General features: G+C 42.5%; 1 protein-coding gene across 5 annotated transcripts in view; it reads right to left on the reverse strand.

The window, feature by feature from the left end:
* Positions 1-23,824, reverse strand: part of DNM3 (dynamin 3) — a 432,335-nt gene that overhangs the window by 87,980 nt on the left and 320,531 nt on the right. For all 5 annotated transcript variants that reach the window (XM_081298148.1, XM_081298146.1, XM_081298145.1 and 2 more), the window contains one exon: positions 9,432-9,543. In XM_081298148.1, coding sequence (XP_081154274.1) covers positions 9,432-9,543 — 112 coding nt within the window. The remainder of the gene's footprint in view (positions 1-9,431; positions 9,544-23,824) is intronic.

The raw sequence follows: 23,824 nt of genomic DNA on the forward strand, positions 1-23,824 counted from the left end.
TCTGAGCCACTGTGATTTCCTTAGAAGAGGAAAACTCTTTTTTTTAAGGAGAAGAACAAAATGCACATGATAATTCAAGGAGGAATGTGAATCTTGACCCTTTGTGTACCAAATGTTCACAAGGTAAATCTAACTGTCTATCTGTTGAGGAAATTCATTTTCTGGGGGTGCAGAGGATTGGCTCCAAAACCTCAGCATGACCTAAGGGTGACTTATGTAGATCAGTGTGGCTCTCACTGAGTAAAAGAGGAGTAGGGTTATTCTACACACCTCAGAGTATACACGTGCATCACATACATGTTGGTGCACTATGTTTGTGTACGTGGGGAGAAGAATCCATCCTGCTCACCTAAACACACGTTACACGAGCAGACTGTACTTCCTTTGGAGACTGGTTAATATTATAAGAATAAAATTCTATGCACTATATGAACAATTAAGCTTTGTGAGTCTGAGATGAGTCTCGCTTTACAGCTGGCTTACGTACGTGGCAGGCAGCGAGTCAGGTATGCTGCCTTGGGGACAACTCGGAACACTCATTCCAGCGTGAGAGGGAAGAAGGAATCTCATTTTCTCCTTTTTGAAGAATCCAGATCTATACTCTGGAGACAGCACAGCTTGTATTCCAGTGTTTTCCATTTATGCTGAAACTCGAAGCTACAGGAAAATAGCATGCAGATGTGCTGTTTGTGACTTGGGGAGACTTTTTCATGCCAGAGTCTGTGGTCAGCACAACAACCATATTTTAAAGAATTAGCCTTATATTTTCTCACAAACTGTCACTTGTGCATAACATAAACAATTAAAAATTAGGCACAGGACGATAAATATCAGCAACTCCCAAGTATCCACTCTTCAATTAAAAATCAAAACATTAAGTGCTTGCATCTTCGACCCCTTTCCACCAGCCAGAGCCCAAGATCCCATCAACACACACACACACACACCAGGTGTTCATGATGCAGATGGTGACTCTGGGGCCCAGGGGCCCAGGACCCCAGAGGGCCTGCTGCAGCTTCCTGGAAGCAGCCTTGATGAGCCACAGGTTAGGACTTTTGAGTTCTGTTGCTCGTTGTGTTTAAACATTTGAAAATCAGTAAACTACGCTGAACTGAACATTTTATTACTCAGAACAACTCGATCGAGCAAAACAAAACAAACAGGCGACTTCTGCCATGGCAACGTGTTTTCTCTGGGAATTTTGTAAATGCTCCTAAGTCAGCAGTGAATCACTAGAGAAAAAGTCAAATCCCAAATGCCTCCTGAACGGTCTGAGTCAGCACCTCCCCCAAACAGCAGCAGCTAGTTGCTGGATCTCTAATCTGAACAGGTTTCCTCTTAGTGCACTCAAAATTAGCCCAGAACACTTAAAAAAAAAAAAGTGTTTGCAAACAAGAGATATAGCACATGAAATCCAGAGATTCAGTGTGAAGCAAATGACCAGTATTAGACATATTTACTATTCAAAGAATTGAGATACACTATAAAAGAACTGAGTTTTTATAGTTTATCCAAAGGCTTTACCTAAAAGTTGTAGTATTAGCTAGAAATATTATCTTTTACTTTGTAGAAGAAATTTTAAATCATTTTCATAAGTTACCTGCTGTTTTTTTTTTTTTTTTTTTTTTTAAAAAGGCACCACGGTGGTATAAGTTCACCTTTTTACTCCTTCACAGATGCCTACTTGTGCTTTTCTGGTAATGTTTTAATTTTATTAAATGTTACTACCTGGGTCGTAAGCAGTTCTATCAAGATATAAATTTATAAAGTGACACATTTTTCAGTACCAACCATCTCTGACAATTTATTCCATAATAGCACATTCCATCAAATTAAACTGCAAAAGCGTTCCCACATTTGTTTTCCATTCTATACGTATGGCTTATGAATAGCAATGTTGATGGATTCCAGCTGGCTTAAACATGCAGGCCAACTCTTATAAAACAGATTCTTTTCAATTCTTATTGTATTTGCTGAGGCCCATTCTGAGTGGGCCACCTGGTAGGATGAAGCACTAATATATCTCTGTAGAAAAAAATAAGAAAACAAATCACCCTGCTAAACTCAAGACCATCCCCCCCAACTTTATCACTGTTAGATTTCCAGCATAAGTGAGATCTAGTCTTTTGGAAAAGTTGGATTAAAATTGAAGCATATTAACAACCCTGTGAACTACTAAAATGTTCATTCATCTATCGTAATGACAACGTAAAGATGATTTTCACCATTCATGGGTGTTGCCTGTTTTCATAAATCGATCATCCACGTTTTGTCCCCTCCTCCCCATACCCCCACCCCATCCAGCTGGAACGCATCAAGGGCACAGGAGCCAAGTCAAACGTCGACCCCACCCTCCTCCCCTTTAAGGCACCTTCAAAGCTAAGCTCTGAGCTTGTTCTGTTGCACCAACAAAGCCAGCCGTGCTGCTAGTGAAGACTCCAGTGTGGGGTTTTTATAACTGCACGTTAACATGAAGGTTTTGATTTTTGGTCAAAGACTTCAGCTGCACCGAGTTTCATCAGATTGTTGGACCCTCTCTGTGGAAGAGCCCTCATTATTAAACCTTTGCTGTCAGTGCCAGTCGCCTGCTTTATAATACCCACCTCTCCAAACAGCCCAGTAACCAACCCTGAGAACATCATATATTCCCCTCCCAAAAGGTCAAAGCAGAACAGCCATTATGGTCGTCCAAACACACATTCCCCAACATCTGCACACTCCACATAGCCCATGCTCTGTAACCGACATCCCTACATGCACAGAAACACTCTTGTAAGACACATGCAGGAGCAGAGCGGGGGGCTGGGGAGACAGGAACTGCGACAGCACAAAGAACTTACTTTGTTGTTCCCCTGTGCACGTAGCCGCAAGGAAAAAAAAAAAGGAATATGTTAAACATAAATTTATTTTAAAATTATGAGGTTTTTCTTCTAAAGCAAAACAAATGATTTTTGTATTCCGTGACATCAGCATCCGGAGCTCATGGACAGGTCAAAGAATCCTTAGGTTAAGTGGAATCGTACATTTGTAACTGCAGAATGTTATGCTGGGGATTTTCCCCTCTCTTTCGGCTCGGAATTCTTGGGGTACGGGACCCCGGCCAGAGAGAGCCAGTTTGAATTGGTGAGGAGTGTGGCTGTGTGTGCAGTAAGTGTGAGGGCCCGGTGGAGGGCAGCTTGCCCTCTCCTGCAGCCCCTCCTCCACACACCAACCTGTGGAAAACCCCAGGCAGAACATTTTTAAACCCACACTGCATCCTTGGTTTCAAAAAACGTGGAATTAAAAATGATGGGAAAGATGCCGGGTGGGGTGGTGCAGGCCTGTAATCTCAGCAGTTTGGGAGGCTGAGGCAGGAGGATCACGAGTTCAAAGCCAGCCTCAGCAACAGTGAGGCCCTTAGCAACTCAGGGAGACCCTGTCTCTAAATAAAACACAAAATAGGGCTGGGGGTGTGGCTCGGTGGCCGAGTGCCCCTGAGTTCAATCCCTGGTACCACCCCCCCCCCAAAAAAAAAAAAGAAAAGAAATGGGAAAGAGAGCAGAGGAAGGTGCAGGCTCAGGCGGGTCAGGGGAGACAGCCGCACAAACCAAGCTGCGACCTCCTTGCACCCTTCCTTTATTTTGTCAAGTAGGAGCTTGGTCTTGGGTTGGCATGGGAAGTAAATGCTGTCCAGGGGGCTGCTGCCAAGATCAACACTGGTCCACGGTCAAGAAAATGGGTCTGGAAAGGTTAGTCACAAAAATGCAGTCATTTCTAAAAAGCGACACTCTGCAGAGAGGCAGAGCAGCCCGCAGCCGGCTGCGGGCAAATGGCTCTCCTGATTCAAACTGGAGCCGTGAGAGTATGATTTATATCTAACAATTTAACTCACATATGGCTTAAAAAAATAAAATGGTGATTCATCACTCCCGGGGCAGCCCAGGTCCTCCTGGGGTCAGATCCTGGGGGGAGGACTTAGAGGCTGGGGGCTGCAAACAGATCTGAACTCGCCTTGCGGGTTGCAGAGAGCCAGAGCAAAGCGTGTGCCTCTGTGGGAGGGACTGAGCACAGCACCCAGGAGCCAGGCCTGAGGTCTGGCCTTGAGCTTCCAGTGGGAATGTGCAGGGGAAGGATACACTGAGGATGTTCTGGGAGAGGAGCTAGGGGAGAGTTTTCTGGAAGACAATACCAACTGGCGACGGGGGATATGCCTCTTCTCTCTTCCAGGGACCAGTCTGGCCATCATATTTAATAGAGAAAGCCAGAGAAGCTGATAGACCAACGTGGAGAAAGAGGCTTCTTGACACTGAGCTGCTCTAATACGACTGTTAACACCCCAGCTTATCTGAGACCGAAATAATGCCCGAGAGTGAATGAAGGAGGAAAAAAAAAGGGTCCTTCCTAAAGACGATGCAATAAAGATCCCCACTGGGAATTTTATCATGAGTAAAAGTCTATTTTAGAGAATAATGGGACCCTGGTTCTCCCAAGAAGTGCAATATTGCTGGAAATACCTCAAACAGATGGAGTTTATTGCATTCCACAGCAATGCAGCTTTTGATCTACCAAATAAGTTTCAGGAGTTCAACCAAGTATTTTTGCACACGAGGGAATGGCTGGCTTCCCCACTCCATGGCAGATGGTTCTGTTTGTAGTGGCAACAGTGATGTCACAGAGGAGGAGGCCTTAATCCCCAAATACAAGAAACGCACAGCCAGGACGTGGTGTGGCTTGGCCATTCCTTGTTTCATTCAGTGCTTTCCCAACGTCTATTCTGCAAGAGGCGCAGACAGTCGTGAATGGGGACTTGGGAAGGCTTCAGGACTGCCTCCCCGTCTCTGGGTGACAGCGATTTATGTCTGGCACCCTGAAAGCGCTTCCACTGAGGAATGGAGGACTCCTCGGAGCTGGCCTTGGAGCTGCTCTGAGCTCTGTGTGAGGACTAGCCTTGCTTAGTTAGGACTTAGCTCCTTGCCAGGGGCTGAGCGATGGGACTTCAGGTCTCATGTTGGGCTCAGGACGAGCCTTGTGTGAGTGAGTGGTCTCGTCAGCGAATACCAGGAGCCCATGACATTCCTCTTCTGGAATCACGGAGTCCCATTTCCCTATTATCTCATGCAGAGGAAGGTACCAGAGGCTCAAGTAAATAGTTTCAACCCACACACAAAGCATCATAAAAGCCTCAGTTACGGCTGGAGAGTCTGAGCTTCAGAGGGAAAGTCAAGTTCCACAGTGTCTCACTTTCTACTGTCATGGCTTTTTTTTTTTTTTTTTGTGGTGCTGGGGTTTGAACCCAGGGCTTCACGCGTGCTAGCCGGTCCTCTACCCCTAAGCTATGTCTCCAGCCATACTTCCATTTAAATCTCTTATTACATAATTGAGACCAAAGGTCCCTCTCTATATATACCTCTTACGAAGCTCTCAGGTGTCTCACTAACAAACATGCAGAATTAAATTGAGGCTGGGTGAGGCGCACACCTATGATCCCAGCCTTGGCAATTTAGTAAGGCCCTAAGCAACTAAATAAAATACAAAACAGGGCTGGGGATGTGGCTCTGTAGTTCAATCCCTGGTACCCCCACCCCTGCCCACACACCCCAAAATGAATTGATACCAGTTCGTTTCCAGGGCACGTGTGGACCTCAGGTTCCTTCTTTCAGATGGCTGGCAGGTGAGAACCTGACAGACCCTTGGCTCACTTCAGTCTGACCAATGCAGCCTCCAAGACTGTGCTGTCCCCTCAGGCAGCATTGGGCTCCCTTTAAACAACCCGACTTCCTCAGTCAATACAGAAGAAAATTCTCACATGCCTAAATCCACTGACAGTTAGTTTCCAAAGAAAAGGTGCATACTAAGTTGGGAATCAGAGCTATGGACATGCTAATGACTCTGAATAATAATAATAAAGGCTTTGAACTTGCGCTCAGTTGAAGGCACTGGGCAGTTGTGATGCACAGGGACCTTTGGTTAATCCTATAAAATCACCCTGAGGAAGGACTATTATTTTGAGTTTAGAGAATAAATAACTGGAAGAATAAATAGAATGCCTGCGCCACATGGCTAAAAGATAGCAAGGTCAGGATTTAAAATGTGAGTGGATCTGACTTGAAGTCTATCTCATCCTATTGCACACAGTGCTTCAAAGAATCTGAATTTGGAATTCCTTAATGTTTATGTACAAGTCACACTGTAAACTGTACTGTGTCAAAAAAAGCTAGCTGTTACATCACATTCTTTAGATAATTAATCAAATTTGTATTTGTTTGTAATTTTATTTACAGGAACAATCTATGTATGTGTCAGTAAAATAATCTTTTAAAAATTCTTCAGTGGTAGCCTTTAATTACCAACATACACACATGTTCACAGAATAAGTTCCCAGAATAAGTCAGGACTTAGAAGTGTCAGTTATAGGTTAATTTCTTCAAATCTTTCCAAATCAGGAACAAAAACTATCTTTCTCCCAAATGTGAGAGTGCTTACAAAATGGAAGCTGTAGGAAAGCATTCTATTGATTGATTTTAACAGTTAGCTGCCATTAAATATCTGCAAACCATCCAAGCCTTTAATATGTCCCATAACCCTACACTGTGCATAAAAATGCAAATATTATGTATGATGAAAACTGAGAAATGCAATGTTCATGGCACACTGCCAAGTTTAATTTCCTGTCTTGTCTTTGGTATGTAGTAAAAACTTCTAGACTCCTTCTTCCAGGCAATTGTACCAAATGTGTGTTTATAAACAAATGAAAATGTGAAAAGAATCAAAACAGATTGTGGAGGACATCACTAGATTTGCTTAAAAGTGAGTATTCTGATTAAAAATATAAAATATTTCTTAGATTATCTTTTTGGTGTATGAAAATCCAGATTCATGAAAACTGGGGCTGGAAAAATTTGCTTTTCCATGATAGTTTTTCTTGCAGGAAAAAAAACACACACACACACACACATTACAAAATTTCTTAAGCACAAAAACTACATTACAAAATTTCTTACATGGCCAATTGTTCTAGTGCACTTAAAACAGATTTTAGTTTACAAAATTGTGATTTGAAACATTTTTATACAACTATAGCTACATGTAAGGAAGATACACATTCGCCCCCAACACTGATATCCTACACATCTCAAGCATATTTGGAAGATAGAAGATAGCACGAAGGATTCACAATCCCGCTGGGCTTCATTATAGTTATTTCTAGCTGTTAAAGAAAGTGCTTGAGCTGGAAATGAGTCATGATCATTATCATTACACAAGGAAACAGGGTCCTCACTGGGTTGCTCTGCTGGGTCCTTCCACACCTTATCTCACTGGACCCCATCAATCACCCTCTCAGGATGGCATTGTCTTATTTAAGCAATGAGAATTGCAAAATGTAAATGGCGAGGGCACCTGCCCACGGTCACAGCTTGGAAGCGAGCTCCTGGGATTTGACACTAGAGCCTGTGCTTGGACCCAGAGGTGCTGCTCCTTCTAATCAGACCCAGCCATGAGGTCTTTCAAGAATGTAAATCTTATCATGGCAACTAGCTGGAGACACCCTTCCCTGGCTTCTCTCTCCCTCACAGTAAAATGCAAAATGTGCATTCCTTTAAGGCCAACATCATCTTGCCCTGACACCATCGTGGAGACCACCTGCCAGTCTGTCCTGCCTCACGGTGTTCCAGACACACAGACCTTCTTGGGGCTGCTCTGAGACGCTGTGCTGTGTGTGGTTTGCACTTGCTCTGCCTCTGCCCCTAATCCCCTTCTTCAGACAGTCACAGCATTTAATCTCTCCTTTCCTTGAGAAGTCCATGCCAAGGCCTGCTCTTCAAAGGGGTTCCTCTGGTCACCTGTCCCTTTAACTTATTTAGGTGGGACTTTCCGTTATCTTGATGCTTCGTGATTACTGTTACACATGCACTTGCCCAGTGTCTGCTCCGTGGAGCAGGACCTTATTGCTCACCTGTCTCACTAATGCCTCCGATGCTAAAAAGCATGTGCCCAGAAGTTTTTTTTTTTTTGTGGAATGGATGAATAAAAAAATAAGTAATACATGTATTTTTAATATAGAATGTTTGTGAAAGTAAACACACCACCATCAATGGATACAGAAGAGTAATTACCAATTAGAACTAAAACTTAGGTGGAAGTGATTTCCTCCAATTTTTAAAATGATTTCTTCATAGTCTCTCGAGAGGCGTGCTTCTATGCAGATCTGTATGCCCCCACAGGAGAAGGACTGGACAGCAATTATGAAAATCAGAGATGCGTCGGTGCCTTGGTATCACCAAGGAAGCATCAGGAACAAGTCCTACTGAGAGGGCTCAGGGCACTGTGTGGGACCACCCAGTGGTCACTGTTTTAGGTGCCACCCAGACACATGCATAGGATGGAAGGGGTTGAGGGGTCCACATGTAAGCTAAAATAGGAGCAGGAAGAACATTTTGGTACAAATCCTCCACCCTTTACTCCTGGAACTCTGTTAATTTCCAGTGTAAGCCCAGGGATGTGGCTGGGCCTAAAGTCTCCCAGAAATGCTACAATTTTCTCACATTGTACCCAAATCTCAGACTGAGCCTGGAAAAGCCTCTGTCCCTACCGTGAGCCTAGATCAGTACGCGATCTGCACTGTGAAGGGACTGAGAACCAAGGAAGCAGCACAAGGCTCAAGCTGGTCCAGATCCTGGGGCTCTACTTTGGTGCTTCCACACTGGGGAGAAGCCAGGGTGGCGTCCAGACCCAGGAGCAGCAGGTGCAGAGACCCATCCGTCTGCAGCGTGCTCAAGGGCCCGTGCACACAAAATGGGCGGGACTTCCAGAGCTTAAACTCAGACTTCAGATGCGTCTGTGTAATATTATGGTTTCTAAAGAACACAAGGAGAAGGTCTGTTTATTAACTTCAGTGAGAGAAGTGTCTCCAGGACACTTGAAGTGTATTAATAAAGATAAGTGGAAAGAGCCATACTGTTTTTGTTCCTTCACACTCATAGTGACGTTAGCCAGAGTTCAATACAGATACAACAAAGGGTACAAGTAATACTGACACAAGGAAAGAGAGATATTTATTTAAAAAAATGAGTATTTTTTTAGAATCTGAAATACTGGTGTTACTGCTGATGATATGTTGCTCCTATTAATATTGTGGAATAACACAGAGAAATCCTATAATACTGTGGGATAATGTAGAGGAAATCTTGATCTGAGAACATGTAGCTTATGTTTTGTGGCAAGGGAGGGCATTTGCTTCAACAAATACACTGATTAGGTTCTTAATACAGAAATCTGATGGAGAAAAGCATCATAAGAAGCAATATAAAGAGAATGAAGTATCAGCCAAGAGTTTGCCAGATTAACTAAATCAGTAAGAAAACTAGTTGCTCTAGCATGTGGTACAAAGAACTAGCATATTTTCTTCAACGCGGGTAATAATAATTGTTAAATAAGAGGTATAGCCAACTTACTAAGGACTTGTCAGGGTAGACCCCAGCTCTGAGGAGAGAAGCCTTCCAGCTGTCCACATCCTCTTGAGAGTCGCAGGCCAGCTCAAGGAAACGGTAGTCTTTGTACACGTTCCTGGAGTTAAAACAAAACAAAACAAAACCATACTCTTAGTTTTAAGCCAAATAAAAAAGGATTCTATGTCACCACAGACAATGATATAGATGACAGTCCAAGCAGAAGTTCCCAGATAATCACTAGAGAAAAACCAAACAACCTATTGTATTTAAAAATAATTAGCAAATTCTGATATGTGTTTATCACATAATTATTTCTAAAAAAAAAACAAAAAACAAACCCTCATAGTAAAGAGTTCATTTTATCTGTGCTACTGAGCAATTCAAGGGCAAAGGACGCATACACTCCCTGTAATGCCCTGGGTGCCAGCCGACTGGAAGGCTCTGGGGAAGGCATTTGCAACTGTCCAGTAATAAGACCGGTTTCTAAGGCCATTTTACAAGTCCAATTGACTAAGCAGCTCATAAAGCTTTTAAATGCAGGGGAATGATCTTACAACCTCAAAGACTGTTGAGATTCGGAACAGAAACGCTCGTCAAATTGTGAAAAGGAAAGGTAACCAGAGTTTAACGGGGTGCGATGCCTATGATGTGTCATCTGAAACTGGGACAATACTATGGTTTTCCTAATAATGAAAGTGCATACAGTGTAAGAAGCCCATGTTGAAGAATTGGAAAACAAATGAATATATAAAAGTGGCAGCTATCATCCAGGTGTATGACACACAATCTAGTGGGTGACACACAACCTTATACATTCTTTAGTTCCACACGTTCATACAGTGGAAACTCCTTTTTCCGGCCCCTCCTCTTCTCTCTAGCTTTCTCATTAATGTCATGTCTGTTTTTTCACTTACTGTTATCATATGACCATTTACCATACTGTTAGGTCTTTATAAACACTGTAATGCCAGAATGGCCATTAATATAAATGGATGAACATTTGCTTACCCTCCTCCTGATATTAGATAATTAAATAATTTCCTTTTTGTTATTCCCATCATAAGTAATATTTAAATGAATATTATTCATGCATATTATTTGCCACATTAACTGTTGTTATTTTCTGAGGAAATACTACTAGAGAATTGCAGGATCAAACCTTGTGATCATTTTTAAGATGATGATATACAGTCTAATGACCTTTGGGAAAACACAGTCCGACTTAGGCAGATGCTAGCAGCTACAAGATCACAGTCTTCTCTCCTTACTCGTCCCCAGGTGCTCTCATTGGTACCCAGCAACCTCAGCTTCCACCCAGCCGCACACGCCCCTGTGCTGTGTCCATCTAGACCGCCTGAGGCAGGCTGCCCACTGACTTCTCTGCTTCCCTGTCGGTGACCCTGGACACGAACCGTGAACTGGTGATTTCCAGCTGGTCTTCTTCCACTGTTCCCATGCCTTATGGCAGTGGTGTGATTTGGATACTTGGGGGTATTTCTGACACTTTCCATTTGTCCCCAACCCTCTTCCATTTGCCACTTAAGAGTGTCACGACCTTGTCATTGACTCTCTCTTGGACCATTACAATAGCCCCGCAGTGGTCTCCCAACATCCCACCTCCCTTTCCATTAGTTCTCTGCACGGGATCCTCATGACCTGAGAATGTGAACGACGTCTCATCCCTGGGGAAGACCCCAGTGCAGCCGCTTCTAGACCAGAGCCGCCATGATGGCCCTCATCCCCTGCAGGCCATGGCCATGACCTTGTGCTCTGGCTGCTTTGCACACCTGGCCCTCTGCTCCAGCCTCCGGCCTTCCCTTAGGTCCTCAGAGGAGCCCCAGGCCTTGCCCATCCTGCTCTGCCTGGCAGTGCTTCCGTTTCTCTCTGCCCTTACCTCCTCCAGGGTCGCGGCTTCCTGGGAACCCTTCCCCGACTCCCACCTCGTTCCCCCTTCTGTTTACCTTTTCGTCCCACCTCCTACCAAGTTGGTGCTTTTCCTTTTTCTCTCTGTCCCTTTGCCTTTCTTCCCTTTCTCTCCTTCCTCCGTGCTCATCCTCACCCTCCCTCTCTCCCCCTCCTCTATTCTGATGAAGGTCTGCCTTTTCCATCAGCCACAGATGCCATGAGGACAGTGCGCAGAGCATATGCAGGTCCCCAGGGGATTCTGGGATGACAGTGGCTTCACTGGACTCCATTTCCTCTGCACTTCCCGCTCAGGTCGAACGGACCTTCCTTCCCAAGTCAGGCGGACCTCAGGATTGGGACCCGGGACCCAGGTGAGGGTGTGAGGGACACAGCTGTCGTACTTTCTTGCTTTGGGTTGGACAAGAGCTTTGTGGCCACCGCATGTGGCATACCCCTGTTAGAAGGGTCCCTCAACAACCACAGGATCCCCTCAGTGTGCCTGACCCTGCGCCCTCTGTAGGCATGAAGACGCAGAGCCTTCTCCACTCTAATGCAGGTGAAGGGATCCCTTCTGGTGCCTCCATAGGAAAGCGGCAACTTGCGATTACTGGCCCACAGCTGCTGAGCTGTCTGTGGCTTCCAGGTGGAGGGTGGGACTAGCCGCTGAAAGCACTGGGCAACTGGAACGAGGCCACGATGAACAAATGAGAATAAAAGGACGCTTACAGAGGCCTAGCCGCCAGAGAGAAGGAAGGAGGACAGTGATTACCAAGGCCGTCAATGGGGGAGAACCCCAGGGACAAGGACAGAGGGAGCCCTGAAGAGCTGCATGCGCAGGCTCCTGGGAATTCCAACATCGGACCGTCCAATTAGAATGTCAAGTAGACACGAGGAAAGGATGGTCATTACTGAGAGCAGAACTAGTAACGCTCAAGATCCATCAGGAAAAGTGGGAAATATAGAAGGAAAATAATGAGATCATGGAGAAGACAGACCTGGAACACCTAACCTGAAAATATCTGGAGTCGTAAAAAAGGAAGACGAGAGGAAAAAAAGAATCATAAAAGAAACTTTTTTTTTTTTTTAAAGGGAAACTTTCTCTGGTTTTGCAGAGACACTCAAATATGTAGATTGAAAGTGCAGTTCCACTTAGGCACCTGGGGTTCTGAAATCGAGAAAATATTTTACAGACTGCTTTTAAAACACAGAAAGGTCATTACAAAAGAAGATGAACTGGCTGTCCCTGGGCTGAACATTCAAATGGCAGAAGGCTGTGAAATGATACCCCAGGGCTGCAGAGTTGGCACCCATGGCCATGGAGATGTGATCCACACACTCCAGGGAATCCCGGAGCTGGCTCAGGGCTAAAGCAGCCCAACAGACCCTGAGAGGGGCCTCCAGGAGAGGAGAGACGAGGAAGAGAGGAAACAGGGGCTGCAGCACCCACAGCCACAAGGAGACAAGTGCAGAGAGACCGGGAGTGTCCATCATGAGGGCCAAACGTGGCCGCTGGACACACAGGAAGTACTCAGCCACACTCACCAGAAGTGCTAATCTGGGAAGGGCTGGAGACTGTGGAAATGTACCCAAGGTCTCCTCTGGCAAGTGGAGCGGTGGAGAGGGGGGAAACAGAATTAAAGAGATCTTGGAGGTCGGGGAGCTGGAGGGGGGAGGGGGGGAGGAGGAGGAGGTGGAGGAGGAGGTCATCAGAGAAATAATTAATAACTCGCCTCATGGATTAATAGGACTATTTATTGACTATGTAGTGATGATACTAATATTTCATTAACTATTATGGAAGTAAAGAGTATAATTAAACTCCAGAATTAAAAAAAAGGAAGAGAGAAATCAATCATCTTTGGAGCAAATCAACTGAAAGAGAAAAAGGGTAGAATTAGAAAAACAAAAAAATGACATAAAAAATTTGAGTATATTAATTATTAAATTAGTACAAAGGGACTGAATCCTCTAAACTCAGGCAGGCATTTTAGGTGAAAAAAAACAAAAGCTAGTTATGTAATATTCATAAAAATAAAGGTGCAAAGAAATATCAGGTAAGAAAAAAATAAAGAAAATTTTAAAGTATAAATGGCAATATTAACAGCATACAAGTAGAATTTAAAAGTATAATAAATGATATCACAGTATGAACAGAAATATTCTGTAATGATATGAGGTATATTTTATGGAGTTTGGAAAATATTCATAAAGCTGTTTGCACCAAATAATGCAGTAGTTAAGTAAATGAAGCAGGTGCTACTAAAAATACAACACGAACGCAAAATAATTAATTGAAATAGAAGCATAGGTACTTTTTAGTGTATTAATAGCTATGCATAATGGTGGTGTTCATTTTGCCATATTAAGTGCATATAAAATACCGTTCTCCATTTCAATCCCCAGTCCTTCCTCTTTCCTTCCCCCTATGTCCTTCCTCTACTCGTATAGACACATTTTAATATAACTCTTCTCAAATTGGATGGTTATAATGAACAAAAATAAAACTCATAATGGAAATAAGTAGTATAATCAAAAGAAGTTCTTTTAATAGAATTTTTATCACTTGAATAGAAAAATTGCTTAGTTTTTACAAAATGTTTACAAAAATCTGTTATCCACCTAGACCAATACTTTTACACAGTATCATCCTTACTTAGCTTTAAAAAGGAAACATCATCTATGTCATATTCTTTGATCATAAACCAAACAAAAAAAAGAAAAGGAAAAAAAGAAAAATAAAGAATTTCTAAACAAAAGAGGTAAAAGAAAAACTTGAGAAACACACTTCTCGATAACCCTGCGTTGTAGAAAAAGACAAAAGGGCAGAATATTTAGAAAATAATAAAAATATAAACTCTTCATACCCAATGGAGCAGAGCAAAGGCTGTAGAAAAACGTGTGGCTTAAAGTATGCTTACCATTCAGGCAAGAGGGGAAAAGTCAACGTTTATCCAGAGAAATCATAAGATTATTTACAAAACAAAAAGAGATAATTAACAGAGATTAAAACCATAATTAGTGAAATAGAAGATATAAAATTCACATAACAGATAAGCTCACCCACAGTGTCTTCCCCTTACCAATACATAATTCACTTACAGTCTTAATTAAGGGGGGAAAATGGGAGAACAAAGTATATATGATCACAAATGGGATATAATCACAAACATAAGAGAGAGTGAAAAAAATAAAATCCAATATTATACACAATGCTATAGTAAAAACTAAGAATCCCAAAGAAATTAATAATATCCTAAAATAGGTACAAATTATCAAAATTAACTCAGAAATAATTGGAAAATTCAAGTGCTTGGCAAAACACCACTAGAATGAATAAGATGCTGGGTTTAAAGGGTTGATATTAAGAGCAAGACACACAAACTCTGCTGCCTTTCTGAATACTGCCAATAATGTAGAAATCGAAATGGGAAAAGATCCCATTCACATTAGCAGCAGAGCCTATAAAAACAGAAATATTTTTTTTATTAAGAAAATGACAAAATCTTCTTGAACAGCATGAAGATCTTAACAAACAGAAAGGCCTATTTGGACAAGTGGGCTTATACTGACAAAGTGACCAGCACTAACAGATACACAATTAATATTTATTGAATAATGATTCTCACACTCAAATAGTGAGTATCGTGTTTAAAGAAACTTTAATTTTATTAAAAAAAAGTGGTTCTCCATCAATGCTTTGACATTTTTGCCCACTAAAGATTTTGACCTTCTGGGGCTGAGGTTGTGGCTCAGCGGTGGAGTGCTCACCTAGCATGTGCGAGGCACTGGGTTCGATCCTCAGCACCACAGAAAAATGAAAACAAATAAAAATGGAGGTGTTGTGTCCAAATACAACTAAATATATATATTTAGTTGTATATATATATCATATATATATGACTTTGACCTTTTAATATGTTTATTGAAATGATGCTCTTTATCCTGATTTCATTACATATTTTTTGTACATTAATTCAATGGTTCCTCTCTTCTTATTTGTATTTAACAGACATATATATTTTTTCTTATCTTTTTTAATTTTACCTATTTTACTTTTTGAAAAGACTTATAAAAACCAACAGCATGGCTGCATTTTATTTTTATTTTCCATCTAAAAATCACCACCTATGAGTAGGGAAGTTTCAATAATGTTTATTCCTTGCCATGGCTATGAGTTTGGTCTTAGTTTTGTTATTCTGAGATGTGCTTTTATTTCAATTATTTATTTTTGGTATTTGGAATTGAACCCAGGGACACTTACCCACAGAACCATGTCCCCAGTTCTTTTTATTTTGAGACAGGGTCTCACCAAGTTGCTTAGATCCTCGCTAAGTTGTTGAGTCTGGCCTTGAACTCATGATCCTCCTGCCGCAGCTTCCCAAGTTGCTAGGATCCTAGGTGAGCACCACAGAGCCTGACTTGCTTTTATTATTATTATTTTTAATGCTTTTTACTATTTCCTTTGTTTAAGGTGAGAAATTAACTGCCTTTTGACATGTTTGTCTTTCAGTTTATCTTCAAGCTTCTCAAATCATTTTGGTATGTATGAAATTCAGTAGTAAAAGCGTGGCTCCTCACTGCCTGAACTGAGAGCGCTTGCTTTCTGCCACTTTATCACATGGAGTTTGTTAATAGATGCAGACATACTGACCTAGATTATTCCTGAATTATTGTTTTCACATCTCAAAAAAGAATTTCCTTGTTTCTTTTTTAAATGTTTGTGTTTGATTTTGTTACATTCAAGCAATTATTTGGAAGGAACTCTCTCTGTTTATCTTGAATAAATATTTACCATCAGGCATTTTTAATCTGGATTTCCCCATTTGTGAATTCTCTCTTGGATTCGTTTTTGAGTTGGCCTCACCGTAGAGAGTCGGCCATCTGGGTTTCTGGTTGGCACAGCATCTCCTTTTCTCAAGACGATGCTGTGGAGAGATGCAGAAGCAGCTTCTGGTTGTCTTCTTGTCTGCTCTACTCCTACTGCAGGTGGTGGGTTTTCAGTCCAGTTCACTAAATGGTGGATGGACATCTCCACTTTCCAGTGTTTTTGAGACCTTCCATGTGTGCTGTGTATGTGAATTTTGGGATATTGCAATGGATATTGAAGGGCAAAAGAGAAACTTTTCACCATCTTAGAAGAGAAATCATCTCATTTAATCTTCACAGCAACCCGGCAAAGTTGGTAGTTGAGCTCTCTCACAGATGAGGAAACAGATCAGAGATTAGGGGACTTTCCCAAGATCGAATACTCAAGAAACGGCACAATCAGGGCTTACCACTGTCCTTGACATATGGCCTCCATAAAACAAATAGCTATGAATGAGAGAAAGAAAGGATGAATGAATGAATGAATGAATGTGCCAGGGCATGCATGGTGCTCATTAACTTATGGCCAGGTCCTTTGCTTCTTGCAGAAGGCCTGAGTTATACAAGTGTCACAAATAGTTGACCGACAGACCACAACAGCACAATAAACCATTTCAAAAAAAAATAGGTAGATACTTAAAGGAAGAATATTCTCCAAGTAGGAAAGTTCACTGTGGTGGTGTGGAAGGGCTGATGGATCATCTCGACAGGACACAGTTATCGGTTTCTAATTATCTAGTTATTTCTCTCCCAGAGCTCTCAGCTACCACTCGGGCCATCTTGGGGAGGTGTCTCCATGGCACAGAACGAGCTCCCTAAGATGTGAAGGTGCGGGACAGCAAGGCTGGACTGAGGCCCAGCAGCCCCGGCCAGCTGGAAAGCACGAAGAGCAAGACGATGCAGACTTTCCACATTCTCTGAGCGGCTCTGAAGAATTCGGCTCTGGCCTGTTCCCTCTGACCGTTCTCCAAAGTGTTTGCTTTCAGGGGCTCTTCACATGGAAAATCTTAATTTTTTTCCTCTTAAAGGAGAGCCAAATTCTTGAGAGGGAAAATAATGATCTGGTTGAAACATTAGGAGAGGGTCTCCCGTGGCTTTGGCTGCTTCGTTTCTACCCATTTCGAAGCCTCCTCTTAGGCTGCGTCTAGACATCGGAGGGGAGTTGGATGCAGGTTTAAGACACTGAACGGAGTGATTTACTGGAAGTCTCATGGATTCTGTTGATGAGCTTCCAGGTTCTCACCACACGCTGTAGCTGTGCAGATAACCCACAGCAATTTGTACTGACTGCATCGTTTTGTTTAGTCTATTTCAGCTGCAATCATGCAGATAGGAGCTTCTGAATGATTGCACTGCAAAACCAAACTGACTGGGTTTCACAGTTTGAAGCAAAGAACGGCACTGCTACCCGAGAAAACACGCAGGAGGAATTTTGATCCCTGAGGTCTTTTAGCACTGCTACCCGAGAAAACATGCAGGAGGAATTTTGATCCCTGAGGTCTTGTAAGTTTTCCACTGAAGGGAACAAGACCACGTGATGAACCCCGGTTTTGATTCTATGTGAAAATTTTGTTCACATGTCAAAAGAATGCTTTCAGCTGTTAAAAATAGGAAGTTCAATTTCTCTACCTATGATGGCTCTTCAAACATCTCAAACCAGATACTAAATGATTACGAATGTTTCAAAATAATCTTCAAATTCTTTTGTTCCAATTGTCAAATCATTAGACAAAAATAAATTTTTAGGAAAGGAACTGCTAGGCCACAAGGTCTGCACATGACCTTGACATTGAACACACATCACCAAACAGGCCCCAGGGAGGCTGACCACAGCCTGCCACATGAGTACCCCTTACCACCCATGGCCATTCCTTCTCACGTTTTCAGCTCTGAAATTGCTCCTTTCATTGGCAATTCTTGGTTCCTAGTGAAATTGAGTTGCTTTGTCAAGTATATATTTGTTAGGTATTTTTTTAATCATTTTTTAATGCACTATGGAATTTCTTTAAATTGCAAACTTGCCTCCTGGATTTTTAAATAGGATTAATTTGCAATTAAAAAACATGTCTTGATAAAATTTTTTCACAAACTTATAGATGCATGTTAGGAGTGTGTGTGTGTGTGTGTGCGCGTGTGTGTGTGTAAGTCTCTAAGCCAACTCTTCAGCCAGTAACTTCAAATGTTTCTTATATAAAGAATTTTCTAGATATTACCGTTCATTCTTGGCCTCCCAAGTGTTTGCTCTATTTTAAAAGATGTTCTGAAAATGAAATGCCAGCAACTGATGACAAACCTATGGATATAATATTATACAAATGCAAGGAAACAGTGTGATGGGATGCTCGCCTTCTTTCTGGACAGTCAACTTTCACTAACGTGAGCCCAGGAGAATGGAACGGAGCCCAGCAGAGCGAGACGATGTCAAGGCCGCGAAGACCTCAGGCAATCCCATGTGCTCTACTGCTCTTACACCACGCCAGATAAGACAATCTCCCTGCATCTCAGTTTATTCATCCACAGAATAAGAATAATAATGTCTACCTCAGGCTAACGATGGAGAAATATAAGGTTGTATTTGTGGAAGGGCTTAACCAATAGTCAGTATAAGGAGAATATAGGAGCAAAATACAGAAAATTTTAAAAACTTAATTATGCATTATTGCCACTGCCTTTTGGTCTTTTACTTGTGGCTGCATATAAAACCAGGGTTCTTCAGAACTGAATGCACATGGTCCCCTGTAAACAAGAGAGTAAAATTTACACTTAGTATGGTTACATTTTATCTGGTTGGTTTGGGTCCATCATTCCAGCTTGCTGGGATGGCTGAATCCTGATTCTGGCAAATGGTACCTTCACAGCTCTTCCTGTTTTGCTTTATGTGCACGTTTGCAATAACACATTATTCTTCTGCTGTCATCAGGGTCGGTGGTAATCGCACCATGACCTACAGCAGACCTCAGATGATCCCTAGGCAGGGTCACTTGTTCCTTTAACCTGCTCTCTTACTTCTTAAGAAGTCAGATTTCACATGAGGCACTTTTAGTTGGGTTTCTCTATTTTCCTTCAGGTGTATTCCAAAAGACTTCATCAAGGTCTAAGGATATTATATTTGCTTAATTCTATTAAAAACTAGAGTTAGTAGAGTTCAACTTGTTTTTCGTGATTCAAAACAAGTTTCTACTGGCCACTGATTTGTTAAGTAATTACAAATGTCTTTTTTGACTAATTAGAAATTTATATACCAAGGCACTGGTGATAAAGTCATCAGTCACAATGTCCATTTTGCTTTCTTTTTTGAACATTTACTCCCACTGTAGATTTCTGCCGACCCCTGATTCCACAGATTCCCACCAGTCATCTCCCTCCTTACATTTTCTGTTCAGCAGGTCACTGTAACCACAACCTCGAGACGGTCAACTCTTTCCCATCTTTCCCTCCACTCTTTTACTTGCCTAATAAAACTCCAATCCAGCAGTTTTCCTACGGCTCCATCTAAGTTTCTAATGAATGCAAGACAAAAAGTCAGACAATGGGGCTGAGGGCACTCAGACCAGATTTATAACTGCACATATCAAGTGGGCACTCGATGCCTCCAGACCTCCAGGCTGTCATTACAAAGTACATGTGCTCTCTCACTGTACCAGATGACTCTCAGTTCATACCATTCTTCCCTTCAATCTCCAAGACCCCCTTGGCCACTCTTACTTGGTTGATAATGCTCCATTCTTCACAATGAAAATACAGATGAGAATAATCCATCTTCTGCCTTTCCCTTAACAATGAAAGGTCAAACCCAGTGTATACACTGGGTCCCATTTCTTTTAAGTCCTCGTGAACTTCCTTCCCATAATTATTCTTTTTTTTTTTTTCTCTACTTAACAATTTCTTCCTTTCTTCTCTTTGGATCATCCGCATGATAAAACCAGCATCTTAACACACACACACACACACACACACACACACACACACGCTTGACCCCTCTCCACTCCTAAGAACTCCCATTTCTCTGAAGGGAGACCCTCATTGCTATACAAAATTACATATAAGAGGTTGTGAGGGGAATGGGAAAATAAACAAGGAGATAAATGAATTACAGTAGATGGGGTAGAGAGAGAAGATGGGAGGGGAGGGGAGGGGGGATAGTAGGGGATAGGAAAGGTAGCAGAATACAACAATTACTAGTATGGCATTATGTAAAATTGTGGATGTGTAACCGACGTGATTCTGCAATCTGCATTTGGGGTAAAATTGGGGGTTCATAACCCACTTCAATCTAATGTATGAAATATGATATGTCAAGAGCTTTGTAATGTTGTGAACAACCAATAAAAAAATAAATAAATAAAAAAAAGAAACTAACTACAGAGTTAGTTTCAACTAATATATTGAACTATCTCTTATATTAGACATTATATCAATAATTTATGTCCTCCCCCCTTACTTCAAAAGACTGAGGGACTTATTAAAAACATATAATTGCAAAAAAAAAAAAAGAACTCCCATTTCTCTTTGCTTTTATGGGAAAACTCCTTGAGTTACCGTGATCACTCCCTCCAGCCTCCCCCTCTCATGCTCTCCAGGGAGGATGGTGGTCCTTCCTGCCAGGTGTGTGTTCTACAGGTTGCTAGAGCAATTCTCAGGTCCCTGCCGGGTGCTCTGCGGCTTTACTGCAGCACTGCCATGGCTGACCTGGCCCTCTCAAGACTTCTGTGACGCTATCCCGACTTTAGGTTTCTCCATAGTCTCTCTTGCTGTCTCTTCCTCCTTTGTTGTTAAACCTTTGAATTCTGGGATACTGAGGGCTAGGTCCAGGGTCCAATTCTGTCCACCTTTTCTCAAGTGGACCTTCAATATCATTCAAATGTGGATGAGCTACAGAACCCCATGTCCAAGCCCCTGTCTTCTTCCTGGGTGACCACTGCAGCTCCTGACCTCTCCTTGATACTCTCCACCAGGAAGCCACCATCCTGCTCATCATCCTCTAGTGAGCGGGAAGAATTCAGGCCTCTGGGGACAACCGACCTGCCTTATTGCCCTGCTTCCTCCCCGACCCCTTGCTTGCTCTGGGCCAGCTCGGGCTGGAGGGACGTTCGGCCTCATCACTTGCATCCCTGATCCACAGCCATCCCTTGGGGAAGCCTTGGGCCCAACAGCTCAAGTTCTGCACCCCCACCCCCTCTCATTCATTTCATTCTTCTGTTTTCTCCAGCACTTATCTGTATCAAGATCACATCTGTTAGATCTGTTGTCTCCCGCCAACCCGCCAACTGAAATCTAAGTTCATTGGTGGGGCTTTGAGTGTGCACCAATAGGTCCCCACATTTACACAAAATAGTAGGGACTCGTTAGCATTATTTTTTTTTTTGTCTGATTGACCACTCTCATTGATTTTTCTTGGTATCAAACTTCTCCAGAGATTCTCCATAATTAATGATACAAAGATCCTACACTGCTCTAAATTGAGAATGAAACCCATGATGTCATTCATGTGAATCTAATAAGCTAGGACCAAGAATTATTTTTTTATCTTTATAGTCCTGATTTCACATATCTATGGTAACAAAACAGAAGTGCAATAAAAGTAGAAATTATGATAAAAACCCAGACAGAAAAGAACCACCAAACCATTTCAAATAATATAAAACTCCAAAAACACTTGTGTCAAATAGCAACTCAAAACTATAATCACATGGTACATACAAAACAACAGAATGGTATTACACACAGGACTGAAATTCTGCACATGTAACCTTCAGAGGTTAAAAAAAAAAAAAAAAAAAAAGCACTCAGCCCTGTATGCCTTATCATAAAAAATAAAAAAGTTAAAGCACACACTGTCAGCATTGGGTTTAACAAGTTGGAAAATTATAAAAACTAAGAAGAATACAGGGCTTTTATAAAGTCAGGAATTAATTATGGAAAACCAAATATACCGTGGTTAAATTTAAGAGCTTGTTCTTTGATGAATCAGACAATGAGACAACACTGTAATATAAGCAGTGGGAAAACAAACAAAATTAGAAACGAGACATATGACTTAACAGGCAGGAGAGGAAATGATCCTAAGAGATGCTAAGTATACTTTCATGATAGTGAATTTCTAAGTATCAGTTATGGATAAAGTTTCTAGGAAATACACATAAAATCAAATCATAAAATCTCTACAGACATCAATATCCACAGGACAAATAGGAAAAATTTTCATTCAAAATAGTTCTGGTTTCGGAGCATTTTATAGGTCTCTTCCCCCCAGATTTTCGGGGAAAGCCTCTTGATGCAGGAGCTCCCGGGCGCACTAACCGGCTAAGACGCGTTGTAAATCTCCACAGTGTGGAGCTGCCACGTGGGCTTCTGGGGCTGGCTCCCTCAGAGTCTGTTTCCTTCGAGCTCCTCTAGGGCGAGTACCCCAAGGGCCAGACTTCCGACCCCTCCCCATAAGCCCATCCTTCTGCCAACAAGGCCCTTCAGGGTCCCCTGGCCACTCCTCTACTCCATCTTCCTAGTCCAGGGTGCCACCGCCTCTCGCTTGGACCACCAGGAAAACCTCCCAACTCTTGCCACCGGCCAGCCTACTCTTCATTCTGCAGCCAAACCTAACCCTATGGGAGCCAGCGAAGCAAGCTCCACACAGCTTACAGGATCCCTGACTCTTGCTCATCAGGCCCCATGAACATGCTGAGCTTCGGTCTTGAGACATGCTGCTCCTCTGTCGAGAGCAACCTCCCCTCCCCTTCACCCAGCCTCTTTCTGCATGCTCTCCCAGGGTTAGCCGTAACCATCCTCAATTTCCCCAACAGGTGGCTCTGGGACAAATTCTCACGGACGCAGCAGTGAACACTTTTAACTGAGCAGTCATTCTCTGCTCTCAGCCTCCCTTAGCCTCCTGCACATTCCACCAGAGTAGGGGATGCTTCTCTTGTTCAGAGAAATGAAGCACAGCCCGATGCTCAGGAAACAATCTTCAGTGTCTAAAGGAGAGACTGAAGCGATCACAGTGACAGACTTACCTGCTCCCCCATCTCTTGACACTCTTTTCCTTGTATTTCAGTATCACCCTCAAAGATCAAGGCAGCAATCTTGTATTGGACCCTGCTCATGGCCTTTGACTCAAAGAAGATGATTCACTGAGAAAGGGCGAATTTCTTGGGCCTGAGTCGATTCAATACTCAACCTATGCTATTTCCTTTTCTTGATAGAGAAAGATCTTTTTTTAAAAAAGGAGTGAATAAAAATTGAAAATAAAAATTTAAAACAACATAGAAACATATTTTCAAGTCAAAGTGCACTGGGCGTGGTGGCACATGCTTATAATCCCAGTGGCTTGGAAGGCTGAGGGGCAGGAGGATTGTGAGTTCAGAGCCAGCCTCAGCAACTGCAAGACCCTAAGCAACCCAGTGAGACCCTGTCTCTAAATAAAATAAAAATAAGGCTGGGGATGTGGCTCAGTGGGCGAGTGCCCCTGAGTTCAACTCCTGGTACCCCCCACCCCGCCCCCCAAATGTTTTTAAAAGCCAAAGTGCCTTGCAAAACACATGTACTGTAAGCACAGCTGCAGCTGCAGGCGACTAAGCCGCCGGTCACGCTCTGCCTGCCAGTGCCGTGGTGCCAGGTACGTGTCAGCATCC

Source organism: Spermophilus citellus, assembly GCF_964194105.1.
Source record: "Spermophilus citellus genome assembly, chromosome: 6".
Lineage (NCBI taxonomy): Eukaryota > Metazoa > Chordata > Mammalia > Rodentia > Sciuridae > Spermophilus > Spermophilus citellus.